The sequence below is a fragment of the Puma concolor genome, chromosome D2, assembly GCF_028749965.1.
Source record: "Puma concolor isolate L17-30 chromosome D2, mPumCon1.1.hap2, whole genome shotgun sequence".
Taxonomy (NCBI): Eukaryota; Metazoa; Chordata; class Mammalia; order Carnivora; family Felidae; genus Puma; species Puma concolor.
The window spans coordinates 76565967-76591514 of NC_141677.1; the positions used below are offsets into that span (position 1 = coordinate 76565967).

The 25548-nt window shown below is 49.2% G+C and overlaps 1 protein-coding gene across 2 annotated transcripts; it reads right to left on the reverse strand.

Moving 5' to 3' along the window:
• Positions 1-1532: 1532 nt before the first annotated feature.
• SFXN4 (sideroflexin 4) lies at positions 1533-24762 on the reverse strand. 2 transcript variants are annotated; one of them, XM_086680993.1, is made up of 14 exons: positions 24586-24761; positions 23127-23192; positions 21231-21305; positions 19780-19806; positions 19639-19693; positions 17351-17376; positions 16555-16608; positions 16413-16469; positions 16215-16280; positions 15323-15395; positions 14339-14454; positions 9044-9129; positions 7304-7421; positions 1533-1943 (listed from the first exon to the last, which is right to left on the reverse strand). In XM_086680993.1, exons 1-14 carry the CDS (start codon positions 24622-24624, stop codon positions 1866-1868), a joined length of 936 nt encoding a protein of 311 aa, XP_086537119.1. In that variant the 5' UTR covers positions 24625-24761; the 3' UTR covers positions 1533-1865. The 2 variants fall into 2 exon arrangements, with proteins under 2 accessions (XP_086537119.1, XP_086537120.1); XM_086680994.1 differs by lacking the exon at positions 16215-16280 and having other exon boundaries at positions 24586-24762.
• Between the last annotated feature and the right edge of the window lie 786 nt (positions 24763-25548).

Genomic DNA, 25548 nt, shown 5'->3' on the forward strand with positions numbered 1-25548 from the left:
TTTGTTCGTTTAGGCTTTTGTGAAACCCTTTTAACCAAGTTTGCAGATAACCATCATTCTGGCCCAGGGAACATTGAAAGCCTCAGATACATTCTTTGATGATTTGGGGCCGGGTGTGTTGGAAACGTTCCTCCAGCATGCAGATGTTAGGGTGCCTACTGTGCCATGCACTGCGTTGTGTCCTGAGGCTTCCCTTGATGCACAACACACACACTTCTTGCTCTCAAGGCATGCGGTCTGGGGGGGGCTCAGGGTCAGCAAACAGGCTATCCCACTGTGGTGTGGCCAGGCTAGATACAGTATGAGTGCTATGGGAGCACATAGCAGGGGCACCTAATTCAGTACTGTGTATCCTAGAGGGCTTCCTGGAGGGAGTGATTGATGTCCAAGTCAGACCTGATGCATAAGTGAGAGTTAACCTGGAGCTGGGAACAGCTGACATGAAGGTCCAGGAAGGAAAGCCTGCAGTCCATATGAGGAACAGGGTATGGTCCAAAGTGAAGAAAAGGGGCGGCAGGAGATGAATAAGGTAAAGGCTCTGGCCTGCCTGGTAAGGAATTTGGACTTGAACCTGATGCACTGGGAAGCCATTTAAGGCTTTTGGGCAGGTGTTTATCAGAGCAGGCTGAGGCAGGGAAGGGAGGAGCCAGCAGAGATAATCGAGTAACGCCAGCAGGGGATGCTGATGGGCCAGGCAGGCTGTAGCACTTGTCACCTTTGGGCTCAGCTGTTGAATGGGGTTGAGGGGAGGGAGAAGAGAGGGTGACGCCAGTGATCTTGGGTGACGCTGCTTCGTCGGTGGCGGTGCCATTTCCTGAGACGGGGAGGAAAAGATGGTCTCAAGTGGATGTCTGAGGGGCGGGGTACCGGGGGCAGCAGGAGGGGGGCCTACCGCTCAGGGGAGCAAGCCCCGTGCTGAGTCTGAGCACCCAGCAGACTGGCAGTCAGTGTTCGGGTGGGGTGTGGGGTGGGGAGCAGTTCTATCAGGGTGGAAGGCGGTGGGCACAGCGAGGGGAGACAACCCTTGAAAACATTTGGCTCCGGAAGGATGTTAGCTATTTTAACGAGGCTGGTGACTCCAGTAGCTCCCTTGCTTCTGGGAAGGAGGGAGGAGTCTGGAGCCAGAGGCAGGGAAGCTACACAGGCACGGAAGGCCCTGAGGAAATGGGAATGGAAGGGCCCTGAGCCCGGCCCACAGCTGACCTTGCGAGGAGGAGGGAAGGCTGGGCGTGGGTGGGAAGAGGTCTGCGGAACTGACGCCAGGAGGTTCCACCGCTGGTCCACAGCCTTGTTTTCACTGTGAGGGAGGAGGCAGGGTCATTTGCCAGAGAGGAGACAGGAGGCGGATGGCCCCGGGGGCAAAGATTTTCAGGCGTCCAAAATGGGAGTAAGCTGAGGAGGGAAAGAGGATTGCTTTGGGGGTGGAGGCCTTCAGCGCTCACCAGAGGCTCCCACTTACCTTGAGGTGGGCCATCAATTTAATGGCTGGGCCCTGGGCACGGGAGACCCTTTTCCTTTATTTTTTCAAATACTCAACTTTTAATAAGTTTATTAGTAATTTCACAGTATCCCTTCAGAGGCTGATGAACAAACACCTAGAGAATCGAATCTTCTATCACCCATCCCCTCAGCAACCCCATGGGGGTGGACCAGACAGGACAGCCTCTTGTTTCTCAGAACTTTCATCCAGGCTTGAAACCCCCGGCACCTGCCTGAAAAGGGCGCTGGCCTGTGCAATTGTAAGCCATCCTGGGGGCACAGACACCTCGGGTTCCAGACCCCTGGCAGAGTCCTCGGAACAGACACCTCGAGCAGAGAGGAAGGCGTTCAAGCAGGAACAGAACAAATTCACCAAAAACTCATCCCTATACCCCTCTGTTATAGAAGAGTTCCGTTTCTTCTGTTGCGGACTGAATTTCCTTTTCAAGCTTATTGCACTGTATCTGAAAAACAAAGTTAAATTCTTAATATTTATATTAAGAACTTTTCTTGCCTTAAGAGCCAAGTTAAAAAAATATATGTATATATTACAGAAAGCATCTATTTTCCAGTCCAACTTTTTCAGTGATGTCTGATCGACAACAACAAAAAAGCAGAACTTCTTGAACATTTTGTTATGGAGAATTTCAAATATAAACACACACAGAAAGAATACAATGGGCCCTCATCTACTCATCACTCAGCATTAGTAACAACCTGCCAATCTCCTTTCATCCGGCATCTCCCAATCCCAATTTGGGGGTATTTTCTGGAGTGTTTGAAGGCAATTCTCAGATCTGTCATTTTACCTACAAATGCTTCCGTATGAAATTCCAAAGGACAATGACTCTGTTATGCAACTACTCTGCTGTCATCACACCCACCAAAGTTAACAACAATCCCCCTAATCCCCAGTCACGGTTCTTAGTCTCACGAGGTGGCAGAAGTACTAGCTTAGTGGAAAAGGAGTTTTGCAGGGGACAAGTTTCCCTGTCAAGGTCACTGAGTTTCCAGACCTGAAGGTTGCTGCAGCCTGTGGTACATCTGAGAAGATGTCTTGGTCCTGGGCGGGGGCCAGACAAGGAGGCAGGGCTTGGGGACCCCACTGGCTGGGGACCACCATTCAGCCACCTCTGTGCCCACCTTGGACCAACAAGTTTCTTTCAAGGTCTAGCAAATGCCAAGACTTGCTTGGCGGTTGGCGGGGAGAGGCTCAGGAGGGGAAATGGATTCCATTTCCTGCCTCTATTCTGGCCTCTGAGAGCCCTGCCCCTTCAAGCCTTGCATGACCCACCGGTTGCCTTCAGAGTAGAGCCTGCCTCCTGGGCCTGGCCATACAGGCCCTGCTATCTGGCCCCAAGCATGTTGCCAGTCACACTCAGTGACTTGTGCCCAGCTACATTGGACTCCTCAGCTCTCCTATACCCCGACTTGGAATGCCCTCTTCACTCCCCCATCTCTGCCTGTTGACATCCATCCATGTCCAAAGCCTACTTCTTCCAGGCAGCCTTCCTGGATCAGCCGGCAATTCTCTTCTTTCCCTAATCTCCCCATAGCCTTTTGGTCATACTTACTTCCTAGCAGGTAACAGTTGTTTCCATATGTGACACATTACCCTTCCTGTCATCTGTCCCATCTGTTCTTCCACAGCAGCAGAATTTTAAATAGGTCCAAAATAAAGACCTCATTTCCCAGCTTCCCTTGCGGTGAGGCTTGACCACATGACTAAGTTCTGGCCAATGTGATGAAGTGAAAGTGGCACGTGGCCAAGGGGAATGGGAAAGGTACCATCTGGTACCTTGAAGATGGGGCCAAACCCTAGGAATGGTGGCATGCTGGCCTGGAAGGAATTAAGATCCCTGAGGACTTTATGACGCATCGCTGCCTTATTGGGCTGGTCACCTCACAGTAGAAAGCAAAATGGAGCCTCTGATGTCAAGCAATGACACAAGTAGTCAGAGGTACTGCAGCTCCGAGATTATCGCCGGGACCGGCATCAGCTGATACCCCAGCACTGACAACAAGCCGAACCAGAGGAGGTCTGCAGGGGCTCTTCATAAAGGGACGAGTTTTGCAGCAAACCATCAGACTCTTCTGATGTGACCCCTCTATGACCACTTAAAAAGCAGCTGCCGCCAAGGCACTACCCGATTGATCTCGAACATGACTGAGATCCTTCACGGCTTGACCATAATAAGCGGTAAGTGCCGAGAGCTGACCCGGCTGGACCACGGCCTTATCTCAACTGCGCACCCACAGACTGACTTCACGTTTGCTTGGCTAACTTCTGCACCTTTCTGTTACCTTGTTTGTTGTGTGACTTATGTTCTGCTCCATGCGCTGTGTAAGAAGCCAAGTTTAATCACATGGTGAAATGTCACCCAGTTTGGAACCCTGAACCTGCTTTCAGAATCGTGATTCCCTTTGCTTTATGACTGAACAAAACTGGTACTTTATTGGAAAAGGTACTGTGGAAAAACACAACTCATGTGTGCGCCTTCCCAGCGTGCTCATGACACATTTTATGTGAGTGAGAAACAACTTCTACCTTGTTCAGGCTGTTATTTTCGATCTCATTTACAACCGAATGTAATTCTAATTTATTTAAAAAAATTTTTTTAAGTTTATTTATTTTGAGACAGCATGAGCAGGGAAGGAGCAGAGAGACAGAGGGAGAGAGAGAGAATCCCAAGCAGGCTTTGCATGTCAGTGTGGAGCCTGATGTGGGGCTGAACTCACGAAACGTGAGATCATGACCTGCGCTGAAACCAAGAGTCAGACAGTCAACCAACTGAGCTACCCAGGTGCCCCAAACATAATCCTAGTTAATACAGAGCCCTTCCTTCCTCTGTCCTGGTTATTGGCATCACACCTAAACCAGAAATCTGGATATCCCCTTGGATCCTTTTCTCTTTATTTTCACCCCCAATCTGAATGCTCACAAATTCTAACTCGCCCAATTCAATATTTCTCTCTAACCTACTACCATGGACCTACTCTGAGCCCCCCATCACCTCCAGCCAGAATGTGTCTACAGCCCCCCAGCTGTCCTCCTAGCCTCCCATCTACACTGTGACATCCAAAGAGTGATACTTCTAAAATACAACCTGACGAAGCCACTCCCCCCTCGAAACGTCTCCCTCATTGCCTCCCTCATTGCCTCCGTATAAAGTTCTATCACCATGAGGGGCTGGTAAGGTCCTTCCCCCATTGGCCCCGCCTCTCCATAGCTGAATAGCCCACAGGGGAATTTCCTATTTCCCCTGAGCCCCAGGCTCCTGTCGGTAAAGTGGGAATACAAACTACCTTGAAAAGCTGTCTTAAAGACAAGAGACTAACTGCCAGGCAGACAGTCCCCAGGACACAGAAGATGCTGGATAAACAGAAGCCACACTTATTAGGCGTAGAACACCTGTAGCCTCTTCTCTCACACTCTAGCCATGTGGGACCAGAGTGCCCGGGGTGGACCACACCACTCCATGTCTGGGCACAAGCTGTGCCCTTGGCCCAGGCTGCCTTTCCCCCCACGCATCCCCTGCCACGGCCCCCAGCCCCTGGCTGCACTGACGTTGCCTCTGTTGTGCCCACACCACCCCTATGTGTGACTGCGTTCCACTGCAGTCCCACTGTGTCTACAGTTACCTGCGTGTGGGAGTCTCCCCCTCATGGGCCCGAGGACCCCAACACATCCATTCGGCCCTGTAACTTTAAGTCTAGTGGCCACCAGACTCCAGAAGGCCAGTGAGAACAGCGGCAGCAAAGTGGGGGAGGATCGCCTCTGGTCCTGCCCTCTGACAGGCTGTCCTGGACCTAGCCTTCCCAGAAGAAGGGTGACCTCATGCCCTCGGAGGCCCCAGCCATAGAGAGTAGCCACTAGCTGAGGACCAAAATGATATCACAGAGTAAAGAACCAAGTTACTCCTAACATTGGAAAAACGAATCCCATGACCCACAATGATGTGTACAAGACAAACTGGAAAGAGACCTGATTATCTAACAACTTGCGGATTCCATATTCTGACTCCCCCGTGGCAGCGAAGGGAGTTCCGCAAAAGGTTGTTCCCTTGGACCTCTTAAAGTACGACACCTCCACCCTCAGCCGGTAGGGATTCCTGGGCTCTGTGGCTTCCCCTTCTCCTACTTCCCCAGTCAAAGCCCCAGCTGGCCACACGTCATTGCTTTTTCATAGCTACATAGGGCAAGACCCATTTACTCACCGCTGACCCCAGCACCTAGCTGGTCTGGCAGGATAGGCCCCCCATCACTGTTTGGGGAATGAATGCAAGAGCCCAGGAGGAAACCACATAATCATGGCAGCAGGGGAGTGGGAACCTCCCCCAAGATTTAACGACTTCTGTAAATGACATAACCTCTGCAGGTTAAGCCACCTCCTTCACTGAGTACCAGTGCGACCAGAAGTAATTATTTGCAAAAGAGTTCACTTTTATTACAATCTTATTATAATAAGCCATGTTCTAGGTGGGCCTGTAAGGATTAAAAATATATTCTAGCATTTTATTTTAATAAATAAATATTTAGTAATATAAGTTTCTATGTTAGGTGATGGCAAAGTTACCCGAATTAATGATTTTATGAACCTAGATTTGGGTTTTGAACAACCTCATTCCATAAATTTAAATGCTTTTGAAGACATCACTGATTTTTAACTTCAGTGACAGAAACAAACATTTGAAATTTTCAGCTAAGAAACGCCAGGAATCGCCAAAAGCTGTGACATCAACAATGTCCCTGACAGCAGCAACAGCCTTTTGCGGAGATACTATCTTTAATTCTCTTTAACAGATATGGAAATTGAATCTCACAGAATTTAAACAAATTGACCGAGGTCATGGAGGAGCTGGGAATTTGAATCCAGGTAGTCTGACTCATCATCGATTATAATATATCCTAGTCTATAGAACTACATCGTCTAATACAGAAACCGCTAGCTGCATGTGAGTACTTAAAATGCATTAAATAAAAAATTCAGGGGCACCTGAGTGTCTCAGTCGGTTAAGCCTGACTTTGGCTAAGGTCATGATCTCCCAGCTCATGAGTTCGAGCCCCACCTTGGGCTCTGTGCTGACGGCCTGGAGCCTGTTTCAGATTCTGTGTCTCCCTCTCTCTCTGCCCCTTCCCTGCTCACGCTCTGTCTCTCTCTCTCTCAACAATAAGTAAACATTTAAAAAAATAATTAAGGGGCGCCTGGGTGGCTCAGTCGGTTAAACGTCCGACTTCAGCTCAGGTCATGATCTCGCGGTCCGTGGGTTCAAGCCCCGCGTTGGGCTCTGTGCTGGCAGCTCAGAGCCTGGAGCCTGTTTCGGATTCTGTGTCTCCCTCTCTCTCTGCCCCTTCCCTGCTCACACTCTGTCTCTCTCTCTCTCAACAATAAGTAAACATTTAAAAAAATAATTAAAAAAAAAAAATTCTGTTCCTCAGTCACATTAGCCACACTGCAGGTGCTCAACAGCTATATGTGGTTAGAGGTGGTTGTATTAGCATACGTATCAAACATTTCCATCGCTGAAGAAAGTCCCATTGGATGAGACATCACTATGGAACGTTATGAGGTATCTAAAAAATCTCAAAGGTTTTTTAAATATCCCAGAAAAATGCTTCTGGTATATCACTGAGAAAAATAGAATCCAAAATGGCACAAGTGATCTGCGGGACGGGATTAAATAATGTTATTTTTATACTTTTGTAAACTTCGCAGATTTCTTAGAATTCTCTTTCTCTTACAACGAGGAGAAGAAAAAGGCTTGTTTTTTTTTTGTTTTGTTTTGTTTTTGTTTTGAGAGAAATTTGAATAGGGGGCACTTACCCGTTCAATTTGTGGGTACATACTAAAAGAAACTGGCACCATCAGTCCCATTACTAAGACAGTACAAGACAGCTTGAAGGTCCATAATGACCATGGATATTGCCGGAAAAACTGGGTCCTGTAAGAGACAAGGTTACTGGGCTTTCTTCAGAGGTTGGCCCTCCGCTCTAATGGTCTTACGTGCAGCCGGCCGGGCCCACGCCTTGGTCCCCATTCACCAGCAAACAAGCGATACCAGCAGCTGCACTGACGGAGCGCTCGCTGGGCGTCAGGCCTGGGGTTCAGCACTTCCCAGGCATTTGCCCATTTTGATCCCCAACAACCCTTTGAAGTTTGTGTTACCATCACCCCCTTTCACACAAACAAGGACACAGCCACCGACCAGTTAAGTCACTTGTCCAAAATCCCACACCTCCAAAGTGAGAGGCCAGATTCTAGATGCTGGGCTCTGCTGACATGCATGTGACATTCTGACCCAGCCTGGGAGTCAGAGATCCAGGGGCCTGGGTCCGGCTGCCACTGACAGACTGCAGGGTCTTGGGCAAGACACCTTCCCTTCCTGAGCCTGGGTTCATTCACACGCAGAATAAAAGGGCTGAGTCAGAAGAGCCACCGAGGTCATTCCAGGTTGGACACTATCACAGCTGTGAGGGCCCACTGGGAAATGAACGCCATCCCTTCTCCCCAGGCCGCTCGGGTCACTAGGTGGGCTTCAAGGGATAGACTGGAGGGTGCCAGCTTTCAGAGGAAGCCCAGCTGTGACCCAGCCAGACTGGTCCATGAAGAACCTGGCCAGCATTAGTCTCTACAGCCATCCAGCCGGTGGCCCATGGGAAGTAACACTTGGCTCTAAGCGGCATGCTGCTACTTCTAGAAAACACTCCTTATGTGGTCCTAACGAAGGCTTTCTAACTCATCACGCTGGATAGAGGGGATCGGTTCCGGTGACCCCATCTGGGCCAACTGAGTCCTCCTCTGGGAGTTTGTGAACTGAGTGGAAGACATTCCCTGTCTCTGCTGGGGTTTGCCATGTTTCTATCACTCCTCCGGACTCTTTGAGGATAGCAGCTGGGAGGTGTTGGCAGTCACGTCCCTCATCACCACAAGGAAGCCAGCGTGTGGCAGGACAGAGGGAAGCTGACACCGTGAAGATAGGACTGTCCCTGCCGTGGGGTGTCTGCTCAGCTGCCCTGGGCTACGCTCTCTGCCCGCACCCAGTATCTAAACCAACACATCTGCCTTCCGGCCTAAGCTACTGCGTGTTGGGCTTGTCACTGGCAGGTCCCCAGGACTTCCTCCCAACCGGCCATTTCTTGCTTCTCAAAAGGGATGATGGTCTGCTGAATCTAGGCCACTTAGGCTAATTTAACACATGCTTGAATGAAGGGGGAAGGCAGGCTTGAGCCACACTCACAACACATCAGAGCTGGGAGAACCTGCCAATCATCTCGACTCAGCATTCGAGACCTGAGGGGCTGTGCTTCAGCAGGTGCTGGGACACGCCCAGGAACACACAGCTAGCTGAGGACAGGGTCTGGGTGAGATTCCACGTTTAAGGAACAGGCAAATCTGGATTTCCATGCGTGCCCCACGTGAATCCTGCTGTCCTAACTGTGATGAACAGAATGTAGCAGGAAGGTGACCAAAGAAACTTCTTCCCATCCCTCCCAGCAGGCTCGGTGTTTGACAAGTTTTGTAAGGATTTTGAGTGTCAAACGTCTATTCCTACCTGCCTCTTACCTTATGAAAAAGTGGGAGAAGACTTCAGGGATAAAAGCGGAGGTCCCAAACAGCACGATTCTGGACGTCGCCGTGTCTTTAACGGCCTAGTAGAAATGGAAAGGAAGCACCTTAACACACGGCATGAGGCCATTTCCGGATGTCCTTCAGCAGCTCTCCTTTCTCACTTAGAAAAATAATGCAGGTGGAGAGAGGTGGAGGCAGCCCCACGGGCGTGCAGCTGGAGGACCGCTGGGGCGGGTGCAGGAGCAACTGGAGACGGGATTTGCCTCCGCTGACTCCACAGTGGTCTCCATTGGCCTGCCAACCACCCAAAGTACAAACCAAAGGCAGCCTATAGAAAAATCGTCACCTAGAACCAAAGGGCAGGCCCCTTGGTGGAAATGCTGGAAGGGCCCCCCCAGGACTGCTCTGCTGCATGATTTCCTTCCAATCCAGGACGCTGCCACAGGCCTCCTGATCCCGAGCAGCAGCCCAGATATTCCTACCCCTTTGAGTGGAGGAACGTTCCAGAAGTCCAGCTCAGAGGGCACTGGCGTGGCATCACAACCACACGTGCCATGCACGGATCCACCTGCATGCACCCACCTTTTGCTTGTGTAATGAGGGGTGCTACAAAATCTTACTTTGCACGAGTAAGTTGTACGGTTGATAACATTTTGTCATCTTTTCTATAATACACATTACTCTATACATCCAACATTTAAATATGTTATTTACTGTATGGGTTATATATGCACAAAGTCATGTGTACTCAAGGGCAACGTAAGAGACTTTCCGGGGAAATTCTGACTATAGATGACACTCACATGTTAACTTCAGAACCCCAGCCCCGGGTAAGGCATGACTCCACGGACAGCACTGCTCTGCCCAAGATGAACAGGCATGAGGCCACTGTCCCCCTCCAACCCCGTCTCTTCCACAGCTGGCTTCCCAGGACGTGCCTACAGCCTGCCTTCTGGGTTTCCCTCCCATGCCCGCCAGCCCCGCTCTCTGCTTCCCACATCAGATGTTGCTCAGCTCATCCGATTCCTCTGCAGAGAACACCTTTCCCCCACAGGGACAGAGGGGGCCGAGGAGGGTGGCACTTAAACTTTCAGGAATATAAAATACAACTGCTCAACTTCAGGGAGAGAAAAGCGGCTGCCGAGTGTGGTGTGTTTCCACGTCAGTGGGGCGAGGCCGGCCTCTCTCCACTTGTGTGTGAGGGGAGGACACTGCAAAGCAGACACCTATATTGGGGGGCACTGGGACACGTGTTACACTCCGCGGCGGAGTGCCTTCCAAGGCCCGTCAAGGGAAAACAATGCGGACTGGCCCCTGAAATCTGATCAAAGGTGCCCTGTTACAATCAGATATTGCTGGTTGCGTAGTTTCTGAAATTTTAGCCACAGAAAATAAACCTTTTGGTGACAGGGAAATGTTGAAAGAATGCTTATCCTTATGCACAGTTGCAGACACTATTCTTTTTATTATTATTATTTTGGAGAGAATGAGAAAGAGAAAGCGTGCATGCATGCACAAGGGGGCAGGAGAGGGGCAGAGGAGAGAGGGGGAGCAGGGGAGAGAAAGTGAGAGAGAGAGCACAAGTGAGAGAGAGAGCGCGAGCGAGAGAGAATCTTAAGCAGGCTCCATGCTTAGCTCAGAGTCTGATGCGGGCACAATCCCACGACTCTGGGATCATGACCTGAGCCAAAAATCAAGCCTCAGATGCTCAACTGACTGAGCCACCCAGGTGCACCAATAAACGTTTTTTCTTTCTTTCTTTCTTTCTTTCTTTCTTTCTTTCTTTCTTTCTTTCTTTCTTTCTTTCTTTCTTAAAGCAGACCCCATCAAATCTTTTACCCTAAATTGGCCTTCATGCAAAAATGAAGCTCATCCTGGACAGATGGACTAGACGTCCTGAGAGCTAGCAGGGCCTGAGGCTGCCTCCCCTGGGAGGCTGAGAGCTCCTGGCTCCTGGAGGGAAGGGATCCTAAAGCCAAGGGTGTGGCTGTGCTTACACAGCACCTGGAGGGCACGAGGAGCCAAGGAGCAACTCACAGATTAAACACCTGCTCATGGGGCACCTGGGGGGCTCAGTCGGTTGGGCATCTGACTCTTGATTTCAGCTGGGGTCCTGATCCCAGTGTCATGAGATCGAGCCCCATGATGGGCTCTGCACTGAATGGACCCTGCTTGGGATTCTCTCTCTCCCTCTACCTCTCCGCCCCTCTCCCCCAGTCTTGCTCACTCTGGCTCTTAAAAATAAATACACCTGCTCTCATTCTTCTCTTCAGCTTTGCAAATGATTCACAGCAGCCCTAGCACCCTACAGGTAAAGGGAGCTGAAGACAGATGCAGACAGATGGCCATCCACGTAAAGACTTGCGCGGAAGTTCAGAGCAGCGTTATGCATAACAGCCCCAAACTGGACATAATCCAAATATCCGTTGCCTGGGGGATGGATACACAAAACCTGGAAGGCACATCCATACGATACAATGCTGCTTAGCAATGAAAAGCAACAACCTTTCAGCGCCTGGTACAGGCGGATGAACCTCAAAAGTGAAAGAAGTCAGACACAAAAAAACACTTGTACAAGTCACTTACATGAAATTTCTGAAAGGCAAAACTATGAGGACAAAAAGCAGATCAGTATTTCTCTGGGGCTGGGGGTGGGAGAAGGGAGTGGTTCAATGGGCACAAGGGAGATTTTTAGGATGAAAATGTTCTAGATTTGGACTGAGATGATAGCCGCGTAACTGCTTAAATTTACTAAAATTCATCCAACTATACTCGCGCCACAGGTGAATTTTATAGTATATAAATTACATCTCAATAAAGCTATTAAAAATGTCTCATTAGGGTGGTTCTTAGGCACAAAACCTTTGTTTCGAGAACGAGGTGTTTCAGGCAACCACTTGTCCCCTTGTTACCTGTAATTCATTTAGAAAGGTGGCCACTACCGGGGCGCCTGAGTGGCTGTTGGTTAAGCGTTCAACTTCAGCTCAGGTCATGATCTCACAGTTTGTGGGTTTGAGCCCCGCATCAGGCTCTGTGCTGACAGCTGGGAGCCTGAGCCTGCTTCGGATTCTGTGTCTCCCTCTCTCTCTGCCCCTCCCCTGTTCACACTCTGTCTGTCTGTCTCTCTCTCAAAAATAAACATTAAAAAAAATTAAAAAAGAAAGAAAAGGTGGCTCCTATTTTTCAGACATGCTACTAAACGTTCTGGCAGGAATCTGGTGACAGGCATGTAGCTAATGGTTTGTAATTCAGCTTTGTGAATCACGGACAGGGTTTACAGCAAGATGTTTGTGAGCCAAACAACGCTATATTTACCAACTGAACGAGCAGCCATCTTTTTTTTTTTTTTTTTAATTTTTTGTAACGTTTATTTATTTTTTGAGAGAGCGAGAGACAGAGTGTGAGTGGGGGAGGGGCAGAGAGAGAGAGGGAGACAGAGAATCCGAAGCAGGCTCCAGGCTCCGAGCTGTCAGCACAGAGCCCGACATGGGGCTCGAACTCACAAGCTGTGAGATCATGACCTGAGCCGAAGTCACACGCTTAACTGACTGAGCCACCCAGGCGCCCCATCAGCCATCTTTTCTGACCTCCTCTTCTTTTTTTTTTTTTTTTTTCCAACGTTTATTTATTTTTGGGACAGAGAGAGACAGAGCATGAACGGGGGAGGGGCAGAGAGAGAGGGAGACACAGAATCGGAAACAGGCTCCAGGCTCTGATCCATCAGCCCAGAGCCTAACGCGGGGCTCGAACTCACGGACCGCGAGATCGTGACCCGGGTGAAGTCGGACGCTTAACCGACTGCGCCACCCAGGCGCCCCACTGACCTCCTCTTCTGCTGACACATAGGGCAGAGGGTGTCCCGACAGGAGTCCCCTTGAACACTGACAACACGAGAAGCTATTATTCCCTTCACTTCTTATTGGGCTGTTCTTTGCTGCTGTTCAGGCCATTTGCACACAATTGCCTCATGCTATGATTCTTTAGCTAATGGCATTCCACAGAGAAAAACAAAAAACAAAAAAACCAAAAAAACCTCACCTGCTGAAAAAGTAATTTTACAAAAAGTTCAAACCCCAAATGAGACCACCATAGGCCAGTCCAGTTTCTTCAACCTGAATGCACACAGAAGCCAGGGTGCTGAATTGAGCAAAAGAATTCAACTATTTAGTAATAAAACTTATTAAAAATTGAGGCCTTCGACGGGCGCCTGGGTAGCTCTGTTGGCTAAGTGTCTGACTCTTGATTTCGGCTCAGGTCATGATCTCGAGGTTTGTGAGATTGAGCCCCATGTGGGGCTCTGTGCCGACAGCGTGGAAACTGCTTGGGATTCTCTCTTTCTCTCTCTCTCTCTCTCTCTCTCTTCTTCTTCTTCTTCTTCTTCTCTCTCTGTCCCTCTGGCATGCACTGTCTCTCTCAAAATAAATAAATAAACTTAAAAAAGTATTTACAACAAAATTTTAAAAACCGAAGCCTTTTTGAAGAGTTCTGGTCAGAGCACGGTTTTTCTCAGCCCAGCCTTGCCAGCAGACTGGTCCGGAAAGATGAAGACTATAAGAAAATCTGCTGTGAGGGGGACCGCGAACATTGCTCTCAAATCCAGACAGGGAGTCACTGACTTCCACAAGTGCAGAGCAGCCTTGGGGGTGTGTGTGTGTGGATGCTGAGCTGGAAAAATAAAATCTCACCCTCAGAGAGCGGCCTAGCATTTGGTGGAAGCCCGTCTGCGGCGGTCAGTCTCATGTGTCAACCTGGCTAGGCGATGGGACCTGGTACTTAAACCAAACACTGACGTGCTACCGTGGGGCTATTTTGTAAATGTGGTTAACATCTATAATCAGTTAACTTTAAGCAAAGATTACCTTCCATGGTGTGAATGGGCCTTGTTTAATCAGTTGGGAAGCCTTGAGAGCAAAATCGAGAAGGTTTTCCCAAAGAAGAAATTTTGCCTCAAGGGCTCCTGAGTTTCTAACCTGCCGACCTGGCCTACATTTGAGCAACCTATGGGCCCTACGATTGAATCAGCCAATTACTTAAAATAAATACACACATGCATACATACGACTGGTTTTGTTTCTCTGGAGAACTCAGACTAATTGCATATTACTGGTGTAAAATGGAAACATCATTTCAAACATCACAGTGCAAAATGGAAAACCGCTCTGTCTGCAAGAGGGAAAACAGGATAAGGAAAGATGGAAGGGAGACATGACTTGGGTACAGCTCTCAAACAGAAAACTCAATGCTCTACCCAAGAGGCAAGCCAGCTAAGGCTCCATTGTGTCCCCTTACCTTTGTCCCGGCTTTTCTGGAATAGCCCATGACATTGCCTTCCTTGTCCATGACTTCAATCCCTCGAATGGGCTCAAGGCTTCGGGCTGCAACAACATTCATGGCACTGATGTGGGCTGTGGATGTAGAGAAGAAAATGCACAACAGAGGGTGAGTTTGGCCCAGTGAAGGGACACCTTTTCTGATGTCACGCCTCTTTCTCTGATGGCTATGCTTCCTCTGCCCTCAGGAGGTCACCTGGCTGGAGCTGGCCAACCGAGCTCTGTCCTGGGGCTGTGGAGCTGGATCAGAACTGTTGGCTTCCCAGTCAGTTGGTCCTTCCCTGACCAGGACCCGGCACCAGGTTTCAGCACCTCTGAAAGTCCAGCCCAGCTCCCTGGGAAGATTCCAGGAGAAACCCCAGGGTCCTGTAAATACACCCCCCTTCTTTGCTTTAGCTGGTCTGATCAGGTTTCTATGACATTCTCCCAAATTTTACCGCTCACATCATTCTGCCAACACTTCAAACCGCTATTATGATTTCCAGAGTCAAACACGGAGTGTGAATCTGCAGGCTGGCAAACTTGAAATGGTTAACATCTCTGTTGCTCCCACTAGAGTCTGTCCACCAGGCTGGAATCCCCCCTACTGCCACCTATTCCCTGTGTGACCCTAGGACAGTTAATGTTCCCCTGCCTCAGCCTCTGCTTCTGTAAATGGACTAACGATATTGCTACCCATACATTTTTGTCAGGATTAAGTGAAATAATACATGCACAGGGCTTGCACAGTCTTGCAAATGTAATTGTGTTCATCCTCTGACAATGAAGAGTATATCTACAGAGCAAGTGTCACCTCTCAAACCAAGGACCTAGTTTGGCCCCGGGGACCTCGGAAAGCTACAAATAGCAGCTGTCATCAGTCACAATGTGGCCAAGGGACCTGGCTGTCCCCAAAGATGAAGGAAAGCTCAAAGACCACAACGACTGCATGCTTCCTGCTTACTCAGAATGATGATGGGAAGGGCTTTTTTCAACAACATGTTATTCAGCCGCATCTGGAGCAAATGAGGGAGTAACTAGAAAAACAAGAGAAAAATCATTATTGCCTAGGTCCAAAAAATCAGCTGAACATACTCAATAGCAAGAGTTAGCATCGACCTAGTTCCTGGCACAGGTCAGCCTTTGCAAATGCTCTCCGTGTATTTTTTAATTCTTGCAACGCTGACGTGTTCTCCCGATTATCAGCGGAACACACGGAGGCTTAGGGAGGTTATATAACTTGTCCAGAGTCACTGAGCCACTAAGAATTTGAGCCAGGATGCCAACCCAGGCTTATCTGACTCTAATGTCTGTGTTTTTAACCATCACGGTGCCCTGACATCCAAAGCAATATACGATTTGTACATGTTTATCTAGCCTAAATACATTTTTTAAAAAGGTAAGAGTACTGAGTATATGCCTAGAAACTTGGGATGCTCATATGCTTATTTGGGGGGGGGGGGGGTGACAGGATTACAGGTGACCATTTCCTTTCTTATCTCTTGGTCACACTTTCTAAGTTGTTTGAATTGAGGGGGTGGCTGGGTGGCTCAGTCAGTTGGGCGTCTGACTCTCGATTTCGGCTCAGGTCACAATCCCAGGGCTGTGGGATTGAGCCCCATGTCAGGCTCTGTGTTGAGCATGGAACCTGCTTGGAATTCTCTCTCCCTCTCTCTCTGCCCCTACCCTGCTCACGCACGCACTCTCTCTCTTAAAAAAAAAAAAAAAAAAAAAAATTTGAATTAAAAAACATAGATTAAAAAAAATAGTTTGAGTTGAAACATGAATTTTAATTCAGAATATTTTGTTTTGTCCTGAGGAATAAATAAGATTTGACAGATTTTTAAAATACCCACTCCAAAAAAGGATGAAGAAGCAATTACTCCTGTCCCTAGTAATAGACTCTCATGTGGGCGACGATTCTAAGGAAAAAACAAAAGTACATACTTAGCAAATACCACAGTTTTACCCTGGAAGGATAATTAAAACAAACAAACAAAACTCCAAAAGAAATAACAGAGCATTGCATATCCCCTGGGCCTCATAACACTCACATAACTTGCATTTCCATTGACAATGTTGAATGCCGTAGTGTAGGTGTAGAAGGAAACCTGCACAAAGACGGAGGCAAACGGATCACACACTGGTTTCGAGCACAACAGAATTCAGTCATCATGAAATAGAAACAGTTATTACCTGAGGTAAAATCAGGGACTTCAGACTTTTCACCGACAGCATCGACAAAAAGATCTTTTAAGAAAATAAAGCAAAGTTTTAAGTGTTCTGGGGGAGGGGGAGCTGCCGGGCAAAGGACTTCCCAGGGGAGATGCAGGACTGGGCCCCCCAGGACTGGGACAAGGAGGCCAAGGTCCAGATGCAGAAGGCTACAGGGCAAGTGACGCCTACAGGGCACTGAGGACACCCGGGACTCTCACACAGGTCCCTGCCTCAAAGACCTGCGATGCAGCAGGGCGGGGCAGCTGAGAAGTCTGCACTTGCCAGTGGGCGCACACACAGGACGGGTGTGGGAGAAGTGACGGAGGAATGCTGTCACTTTGTGAAAAAGAACCCCGTGAAAGTGAAGGTGGTACAGCCTCTCTGGGGTGGGGGTGGGGGGGCAATCCCAGGTCCCAGGAGAGGGCCTGTACTGGGCAGGGGTGGGGTGGAGGGTTAAGGGAGAGAAGGTCACGGACAGTCCTGTGTGTGCTTGCAGCAGGGAGCATTTCATCCGCCTTGTAGCGCTCTGAGCACAGTAGGCATCCAGAGAAAGGACTACCTTGTGACACAGGGACCTTCAAGAGGCCCAGATGCCTGACTGGATTAACTGTGGGGGGCAGGGTGAAAATACAAGAAGAGCAGACAAGGGTCAGAGGCGGGGGGGGGGGGGGGGGGGGGGGGTGGCGGGACAGGGCTCCAGAGCTGGAGGACACAAACCGCTGAGGTTAGGAGATGAGTGGACATCTTCCTAAACCTGGGGTCTCAGCTGACTCACCATGGGTGCCGTGAAAGGTAGGAGAGCTGGCAAGGAAGAGAAGAGGGTCAGTGACTGCAGCCGCCGAGGCAGGCGGGGGGGGGGGGGGGGGGGGGGGGGATACCCACCCGAGAACCTCCTCTCCAGCGCCCTGAAGGCACAGACGCCAAAGGACAGTCTTCATTGTTTCGATTTTTCCTAATAATAACTATGTGCGTATGGCAAGCATTTCAATCAGCACAGCAAGGAAAGACCTAGCGAGGCGCCCCCGCCCCCGGGCCTTCCTAGTCCCTCCAACTCAGGGCAAGCGCTGTGAACCCGCACCTGTTCGTCCTTCTGCACGAACTTTGTACATCTGTGATGCAGTCATTTATAATAAGAAATCCGTATTTGCTCTTCGTCCCTGTTCCGAGCACAGAGACCCTAACGCCCTTGGGATTTCCTCAATGACAACAGCAGTGAAGGAGAAATGGGTGTCTTTTGTACTCCTAAGAACCCCGGTGCAGCTCACCTGAGTTTATGTTAATGAGGTGACTTTTGGAAAGCCCCTAAGGCGGGGCTGGTTGCCAGGGGAACCAGCCAACGCATGAGGGGGTTGGACCTTTCGGCCCCACCCCCTACCTACCAGGGGAAAGGGGCTGGAGGCGGGGCTAGTCACAAGGGCCAATGATCTAGTCAACCATAGTGATAAAGCCTGCTTTTTACAGTGTTTCAGTTGCTGAGGACAAGCAGGTGCTGGCAGAGCAGAGGCCTGGGGAAGGTGTGGAAGCTCTTTCTTCCCCAGCCCACTCTGTGCATCACTTCCATCTGTTCCCGAACTGTATCCTTTAATAACAAACGGTGAATCTAGTAAGTAAATGGTCTTCCTGAGCTCTGTGAGCCAGTCTAGCAATTTCAAGCCCCAGGAGTTGGGGGGGTTGGGGGGGGTGTGAGGACCTCCAATTTATAGCAGGTTCGTCAGAAGCACAGAGAACCTGGACTTTCAATTGGCCTCTGAAGTTGGGGTGGTCTTGTGGGCCTGAGCCCTTAAACTGTGGGGTCTGTCGCTGTCCCCAGGTCGACAGTCAGGACTGACTTAAAACTGTAGGACAGGGGCACCTAGGTGGCTGCGTCTGACTCTTGATTTTGGCTCAAGTCATGATCTCACAGTTCATGAGTTTGAGCCCCATGTCGGGCTCTGCGCTGACAGCACAGAGCCTGCTTGGGATTCTCTTTCTCTCTCTCTCTCTCTCTCTCTCTCTCTCTCTGTCTCCCCCTTCCTTGCTAGTTCTCTCTCTCTCTCTCTCAAAAATAAATAAACATTAAAAAAAACCCAAAAACCAGGGGCACCTGGGTGGTTCAGTCAGTTAAGTGTCCAACTTTAGCTCAGGTCATGATCTCACGGTTTGTGAGTTTGAGCCCCGCGTCGGGCTCTTTGCTGATGGCTCGAAGCCTGGGGCCTGCTTCGGAATCTGTGTCTCCTTCTGTCTCTGCCCCTCCCTGACTTGTGCTCTGTCTCTCTGTCTCTCAAAAATAAATAAATGTAAAAAAAAAAAAAATTGAAAAAAAATCAAAAACCTATAAGACACCTGGCTGGTGTCACAGAATTGAAGGGTGTGGGAAAAGCCCATGTATCTGGTGTCAGAAGCGAGGCATTAAAAGGAGAGACAAGTGTTTTTCCTCTACTAGATGGAAACTCCCACACTCTCTGGTGCTCTCTCATGCTCACAACACTTATTCATACAAACAGGATCACTATACACTGTTTCATATTGTGCCTTTTTTCCCCTTAATACGAGTTCCTGGAGATCCATTCTTCTACATTAGCACATGGGATTTACCTCATTCATTTTAATGAATTATTTAACTATAGTCTGAATTGTTGGATATTATGATGTTTCCAGCTTTTTGTTCATAACAGAGAGAATTTATAGTTAAAAGGGCCCTGTATGATCATAGGTTTTATTCCCCTCATTGTAATTAAGATATGAGAGAGAGGATACTACTTGGAATCCAAAACACTTATGAGTTACCAGTTCTAGAACCATCATCAATGAAATGATCGGCTGTGTTTCTTAGCAGATAACAGAGCAAAGTAGGTTTCAGACCCAGGCCTGTGTCCTCACCCCCAACCTTCCAGATCTTTCCACAGCACTGGATGCAGCTCTGGGCCCCAAACCTGCTCTTCTCCACTATCAACACCTAGACCCTTCAAACATCCCTTTTAAGCTGTTTCCAGACTCACTGTCAGAAATCCTTCTAGACAGAGTTTTTTAACTGTTACAAGCCATGTTTTCTCAACCCACTTGTGAAAATTGGAATCTGCTCACCTGCAGGTCGAAAAGGAACGGGGATCAGTTTGCTGTTGTCAGGATGCACTGTTGACTTCACAAGAGCAAACACAAGGGTCAGTCTGATGTTTGGTTTTGTTATCGTAGCAGGCTAAAAATTAGCAAGGGGCTGAAACTTACAAGACTTCTCTTCCAAGCTTCTTGTACCTAAAAAGAGAAAAAACAAGCAAAGCTTTTAAAGGTGAATTGGCAGCAAAAAAGAAAAAGAAAATCTCTCCAGTCTCATTTCTGGTGCCGCCTTTACTCCATCTTTCAGAGAGTGAAGGCCAGAACTGTTCAATGCCACATGGACAGAATAAATCAAAATAAATGAGTCAAGGGCGCCTGGGTGGCTCAGTCGGTTAAGCATCTGACGTCGGCTCAAGTCATGATCTCGCGGTTCATGAGTTCGAGCCCCGATCAGGCTCTGTGCTAACATCTCAGACCATGGAGCCTGCTTCAGATTCTGTGTCTCCCTCTCTCTCTGTTCCTCCCCCCTCTCACTCTCTCAAATATAAATAAATGTTTAAAAAAATTTTTAAAAATTAATCAAATGTATCAAACAAACAAATGAATTAACAATAAGCAATAAAATGATCCACAGAAAGAAAACAGCCAGAACATTAAAAAGTCCTAAATCTCCTACCTTGGAGAGGACTCAAGGCCAACACCTAACTTACTCTTCAGGTGAGTACCTGAATCTAGCCTGCCCCTGGTTCAGAGAAGAGCAGACAAGGTGATGCACCATGCCATTAGCCAAGGCACCTGCATCTGAGCCAGGCTGTGAGCCCAGAGGCCCTATCAAGTTCATAAACACACACACACACACACACACACACACACACACACACACACACACGCGCACACACACACACACACACACACACACACCAAACTAAATATGTGAGCTTTCCACAGGCTGCCTCACAGGACTGATGTCTATAGGCTCTGGAAAGCCCCATCCACCACAAGGTAGATAACAAATGCTTGGTTTAACTCTTTGGGCAGGAGTGTAATCCTGACCTGGACCACTGCCTCTAATGGGAAATAGATTCTGACTTCAGAGGCCTTCCTGAATTCTGGAGTTTCCCGTGGGGCTCCAGGGATCAGTCACAGAGGATTCCCACTAATATCTAAGCACAGGAGGAACCCTATGCTTTTTTCTCCTTTCCTTAATACTAGCTCCTTCTGCTAGTAATCTGGTTTACGAGAATGAATCCTCACTACATTTAAAAGAAACTAATCCATGGGGCTCCTGGGTGGCTCAGTTGGTTAGGCGTCCGACTTTGGCTCAGGTCATGATCTCGCGGTTTGTGGGTTCGAGCCCCATGTCGGGCTATGTGCTGACAGCTTGGAGCCTGGAGCTTGCTTCAGATTCTGTGTCTCCTTCTCTCTCTGCCTCTCCCCCACTTGTGCTCTGTCTCTCTCTATCAAAAATAAATAAACATAAAAAAAAAAACTAATCCAGTTTTAAAAAGCAGATCCCCTGGGCAGTGTTCACTATGACAAGACTCCATCTGATTTGAGACCATGCAAGCAGAATCTCCTGAAGGCAACCACATCCAACCCTGAACCAGGCACGGGACACATACCCTTCGGTCCTCCAAGTCATGTATGAATGCATCTTCATTTGTTAACAATAGTTGCCTTGATTTTTCTATTTTTTCCTATGATCAGAGAGAAAAAAAAAATCAAGCAATGATCTCAATATCGTTTAGCTATATCCTCAGATTTAGGAATCACATGCTCCTTGACATCTGATTTCAGTACAACACACTGATGATGTTCTCTACTCCCTTAGAGTTTCCATGAGGATAGGCCCGTGTGGCACTCAGATCCAGAGCTCCCAGCTTCCCAGACAGCTCCAGCAGCTCAAGCCACGGGTGCTGCCACCTCCCTCCCATTCTCTGATGTCAGCTGTCTCCGTGAGAGCCACCACCATCTGCCTGGCTTTGAGAGTTAGAAACCTGAAGATCTCTCCTCTCTCTCACCCCCACATCTGATCCATTCAGGCTTACTTCCTCTCTTCATTTCTTCTTAATTTGAGGAAAAAAAAAAGAATTAAATACAGAAAATACAAAGAATGAGTACATACTCCCAATCCCCTTCCACAGAATTAACAGCTGCAAACATTCGGTTATATTTGCTTCCAATTTTTCTTTTTTTTTTTTTTTTTCTTTTTCCCCCAAAAGCCATCACCCGCAGTCTCCTGTCTCCCTATTCTATCAGAGAGAAAGTATTATGAGTTCAAGGTATGAAATTCCAGTCCACTTTCTTATACTTCTACAAATAAGAATACATGTATCTGTAAACAAAGATGTAGTTTTGGTTTATATTGTCATCTGCATAAATGTTGTACTTTATGCGTCTTGCTTTTTCCACTTAACATTGTAGATGCTTTCCATGTAACATCATACACGTGTTTCCATGTTAATACTATACATCGCTAACTAGATCATCATTTTCAACTTCTATTAGTATTCCACTGTATGAATATACATTATATTTTCCTATTTCCCTACTGTTGGGCATTCAGCTTATTTTTCTCTATTATAAACTAGACTGTGGGGCACCCGGGCGGCTCAGTTGGTTAAGCATCCGACTTCGGCTCAGGCCATGATCTCATGAGCCCCAGGTCGGGTTTGTGCTGACAGCACAGAGCCTGGAGCCTGCTTTGGATTCTGTGTCTCCCTCTCTCTCTGCCCCTCCGCGGCTCACACTCTGTCTCCCTCTCTCCCTCAAAAATAAACATTAAAAAAAACATAAAAATAAAAATAAATAAAGAAGGCTGCCTGGAACAACTCGAACACAAGGATGGGAGTGTCCCTGTGGCTCTGGTCCTGAGGGGTATTGCTGGTGACAGGGCATCTCCTCTTCTGCCCTCAGCAACACATGGTTCAAACCCTGGTCTTTCACTCAGATAGCTGAGCCATTCCCTGAACAGCTCACCTCATCTACAGTCTGATCCCTCTGATCCTTCGCCACATGGTGACCAGAAACCCTCTGAACCACAAACCTCACCACCTCGCCCTGCAGGCTAAATGCAAACCCCTCTCATCTGAATGACACACAAGGCCCTTCAGGAACTGCCTGGTTCCCCAACGCACTGACCGGACTACCGCTCTCTCCCCTGGGCTTTGCTTACAGTCCCTTCTATCTGACCTTTCCTGGATGCCTCCTCCCTCTGGCCTTCCGCCTCCCTTAGAACCCGAGGTCAAGGTCTGTGACCACCTCTGCCGGTCTATTCTCCATGACCAGGGATGACTGTTTTGATCCCTTTTGAACCACCAGCACCTGGCCCAGAGCTTGGTATTACCTGTCAGCATTTGCTTACCCACCTACCAATCTAACAAGCTCATTCTGAAGGAATGAAAACGTGATAATATATATGGGTTCTGTTTCCACTGCTTTTCAAAAGGGACACACGGTCTTCCCATTTCAGAATAAGATGTGAAATGCGTTATCTCAGAAAACAAGGAAATACTCACAATTGAAACGACCAAATTTGTAGGATCCAATAACTCTGTCCACTGAACGAATCTCTGAATAAAAGACTGGAGAGGGAGAAGAGCACCAGAGAGGTTAGTGGTGGCAGAAAAGAAAAGATATATGGTAATAATAACGGTGAACATAATGTTTGAGACCCTAACAGGGCTTCTAACTGCAGCTCCTGCAACATCCCCATTTTACAGGTGAGGTAAAGCTCATGAACGTACCCAAGAAAACCCAGCCGGGACCAAACCCAGCAGCCTGTGCTCTTAACTACTCTAATATCAAATTACTCTCGAGGGTTAAAAGCTCAGACTCTGGGGTCAAATGCGCCTATCTATGTTCACATCGCACAAATGACCTGGAACCAACTACCTGGAAAGTTCTCAGAAGCTTCTTCTTTACCCTCTTATCATTGTCCTAAGACTTAACTTGAGTCATAAAGAACCCGACACCCCAGCCAGGCATCAATAAAGGCAGCTCAGTTCACATGTGGACAGGGGAAGTGTGGTTGGCTTCCAAAACCTTCCCCTTCCCCTCCCCCACAACACACACCACCTCTGCAATGGTTTTGGCTTCCGGTCCTGGCTCTGCCTGGAAAGCTGGAGTTCTCTGTCCCCTTTCAGCTTCCCTACTCAAAACCAGGCTAGGCCCTCCTTTAGGTAAGGCTGAAAGAGAACACCCTAGAATTGTATGGTCCAATTAGCCCCGTGTGGCTCTGGAGCCCCTGAAATGTGGCCAGGCCAAACTGAGATATGCTGTATGTGTAAAATAGACACCAGATTTCAAAGATGTAAAAAAGGGATGTAAATATCTCATTAATAATTTTTACATTGATTACGTGTTGAAACGTGAATATTTTACGTCTGTTGGGCTAAATACAATAGACTGTTAAAATTAATTTCTGTTGTTCCTTTTTACCCTTTTGAATGTGGCTACTAGAAAAATTTTAATGACCTCTACGGCTCCCATCGTATTTCTATTGGGCAGCGCCGCCCAGTCACCGCCTAGAGGCGGGGCCCGCGCTACTCCCTGTCTACCGCTGCCGACAGCCCCTGTGCCATCCGAGCGGCTGAGCGTACGGAGGTCAGGAGGGGCGGGGGTGGCTCCTGGATGCATCTGTTCCTTTCCAAGCTGGTGCTCAGCAACAGCTTAGGCAGCGGAGGGCAGACCCCTGCGAGGCGGGGCCTGACTCTTCAGGACGATGGGTAGGGTGACCTTGTGACGACCCTCGCTAGCCAGGCCTGGGGTAGCGGTGACACGCGGTACCAGCCCTGGCTGTCGGCCTCCCGCACGCTTGGGTTTCCCCTTCGTCCCCTCCCGGGGTCTGCGGTGGGAAGGCGGGTGGTGCGACCACGTGGCCTACCCAAGGTCACCCGGGCCAGCCAGCACTCCAGCCGGTGACTTCACGCGGCCCAGGGCCTCCCCGCCCCCAGCCGCGCCGGGCCCGGGCCGTACTTGGCGTTCGGTGATCCAGAAGCGCACGTTGGGCTCCATGCGGGGGCCGCGCCGCTGCACCCTGGGAGCCGCCCGGCCCCCCGCGTTTCCTCCTCCTCCTGCTCCTCTTCCTGGGACCTGTGTAGTGGAGGGAGGCCGCCGCCACCCCGCCAGGCGCGGAGGAGGAGCCGGGCGGCGTGCCCCGCCCCAGGCGCGCGCGCGTCCCCTGTTCCCGCTGCCGGGTTCCTGGCTCGCCCGCTGCTCTTTGTCGCCGCGCGCCAGTGGCGGGAACCCGGTGCGCCCGGTATTCCCGCTGCCGGGTCCCCGAACTCCCGATGCTCGCTGCCACCACGCTCCAGCGTCCAGATCCCACGCCTCCATCCCGCCCTGGTCCCCGTGAGCCTTCCGTCCCCGTGCACCTGCCCATCCTCCTGCAGACCAAGTCTTCCCAACCTTATTCTCCCTTTAGGGTAGCTGGACCGCTTCCAGGTTGGAGGGGTCACCTATGGACCCCTCTCCCCCCCATCACAGTACCTACTGAGAAGAACCTGAATCTTACCCAGATGACAGGTGTGCCAACCTTTTGGAAGGGCGTTGGGGATAGTCAGGATTGGCTACTTAATTTTCACGGTGAAATTTGAAAATGTGGCACGCCTTATTTAAAAACGATTGAGAGTTTCAAAAAGTCAACATCCCGAGCATTAAACCAGGCCCAGGGCCCTTCTAAGTGTGGGGCCCTGACCCTGCGGGTGAAGAGGGCACTGCATAAAGTGCAATCTCCCCAAGTTTTTCTCTAGTGCTGGGGCAGTTTCAGTTCCTTCCTTTAAATACCAGATCAAGTAGGGTCTGGTTGTGGAGAAGAAATGCATCTGCCCTCCTCCTGCTGCTACCTCCCCTACATCCTGGCCCTGCACTGGGGTGGGTGGGGTGGTTGTAGAATGTGTGCTCCTGGACATTTAGGGAGTTCAGGGGTCTTCAGGAGTC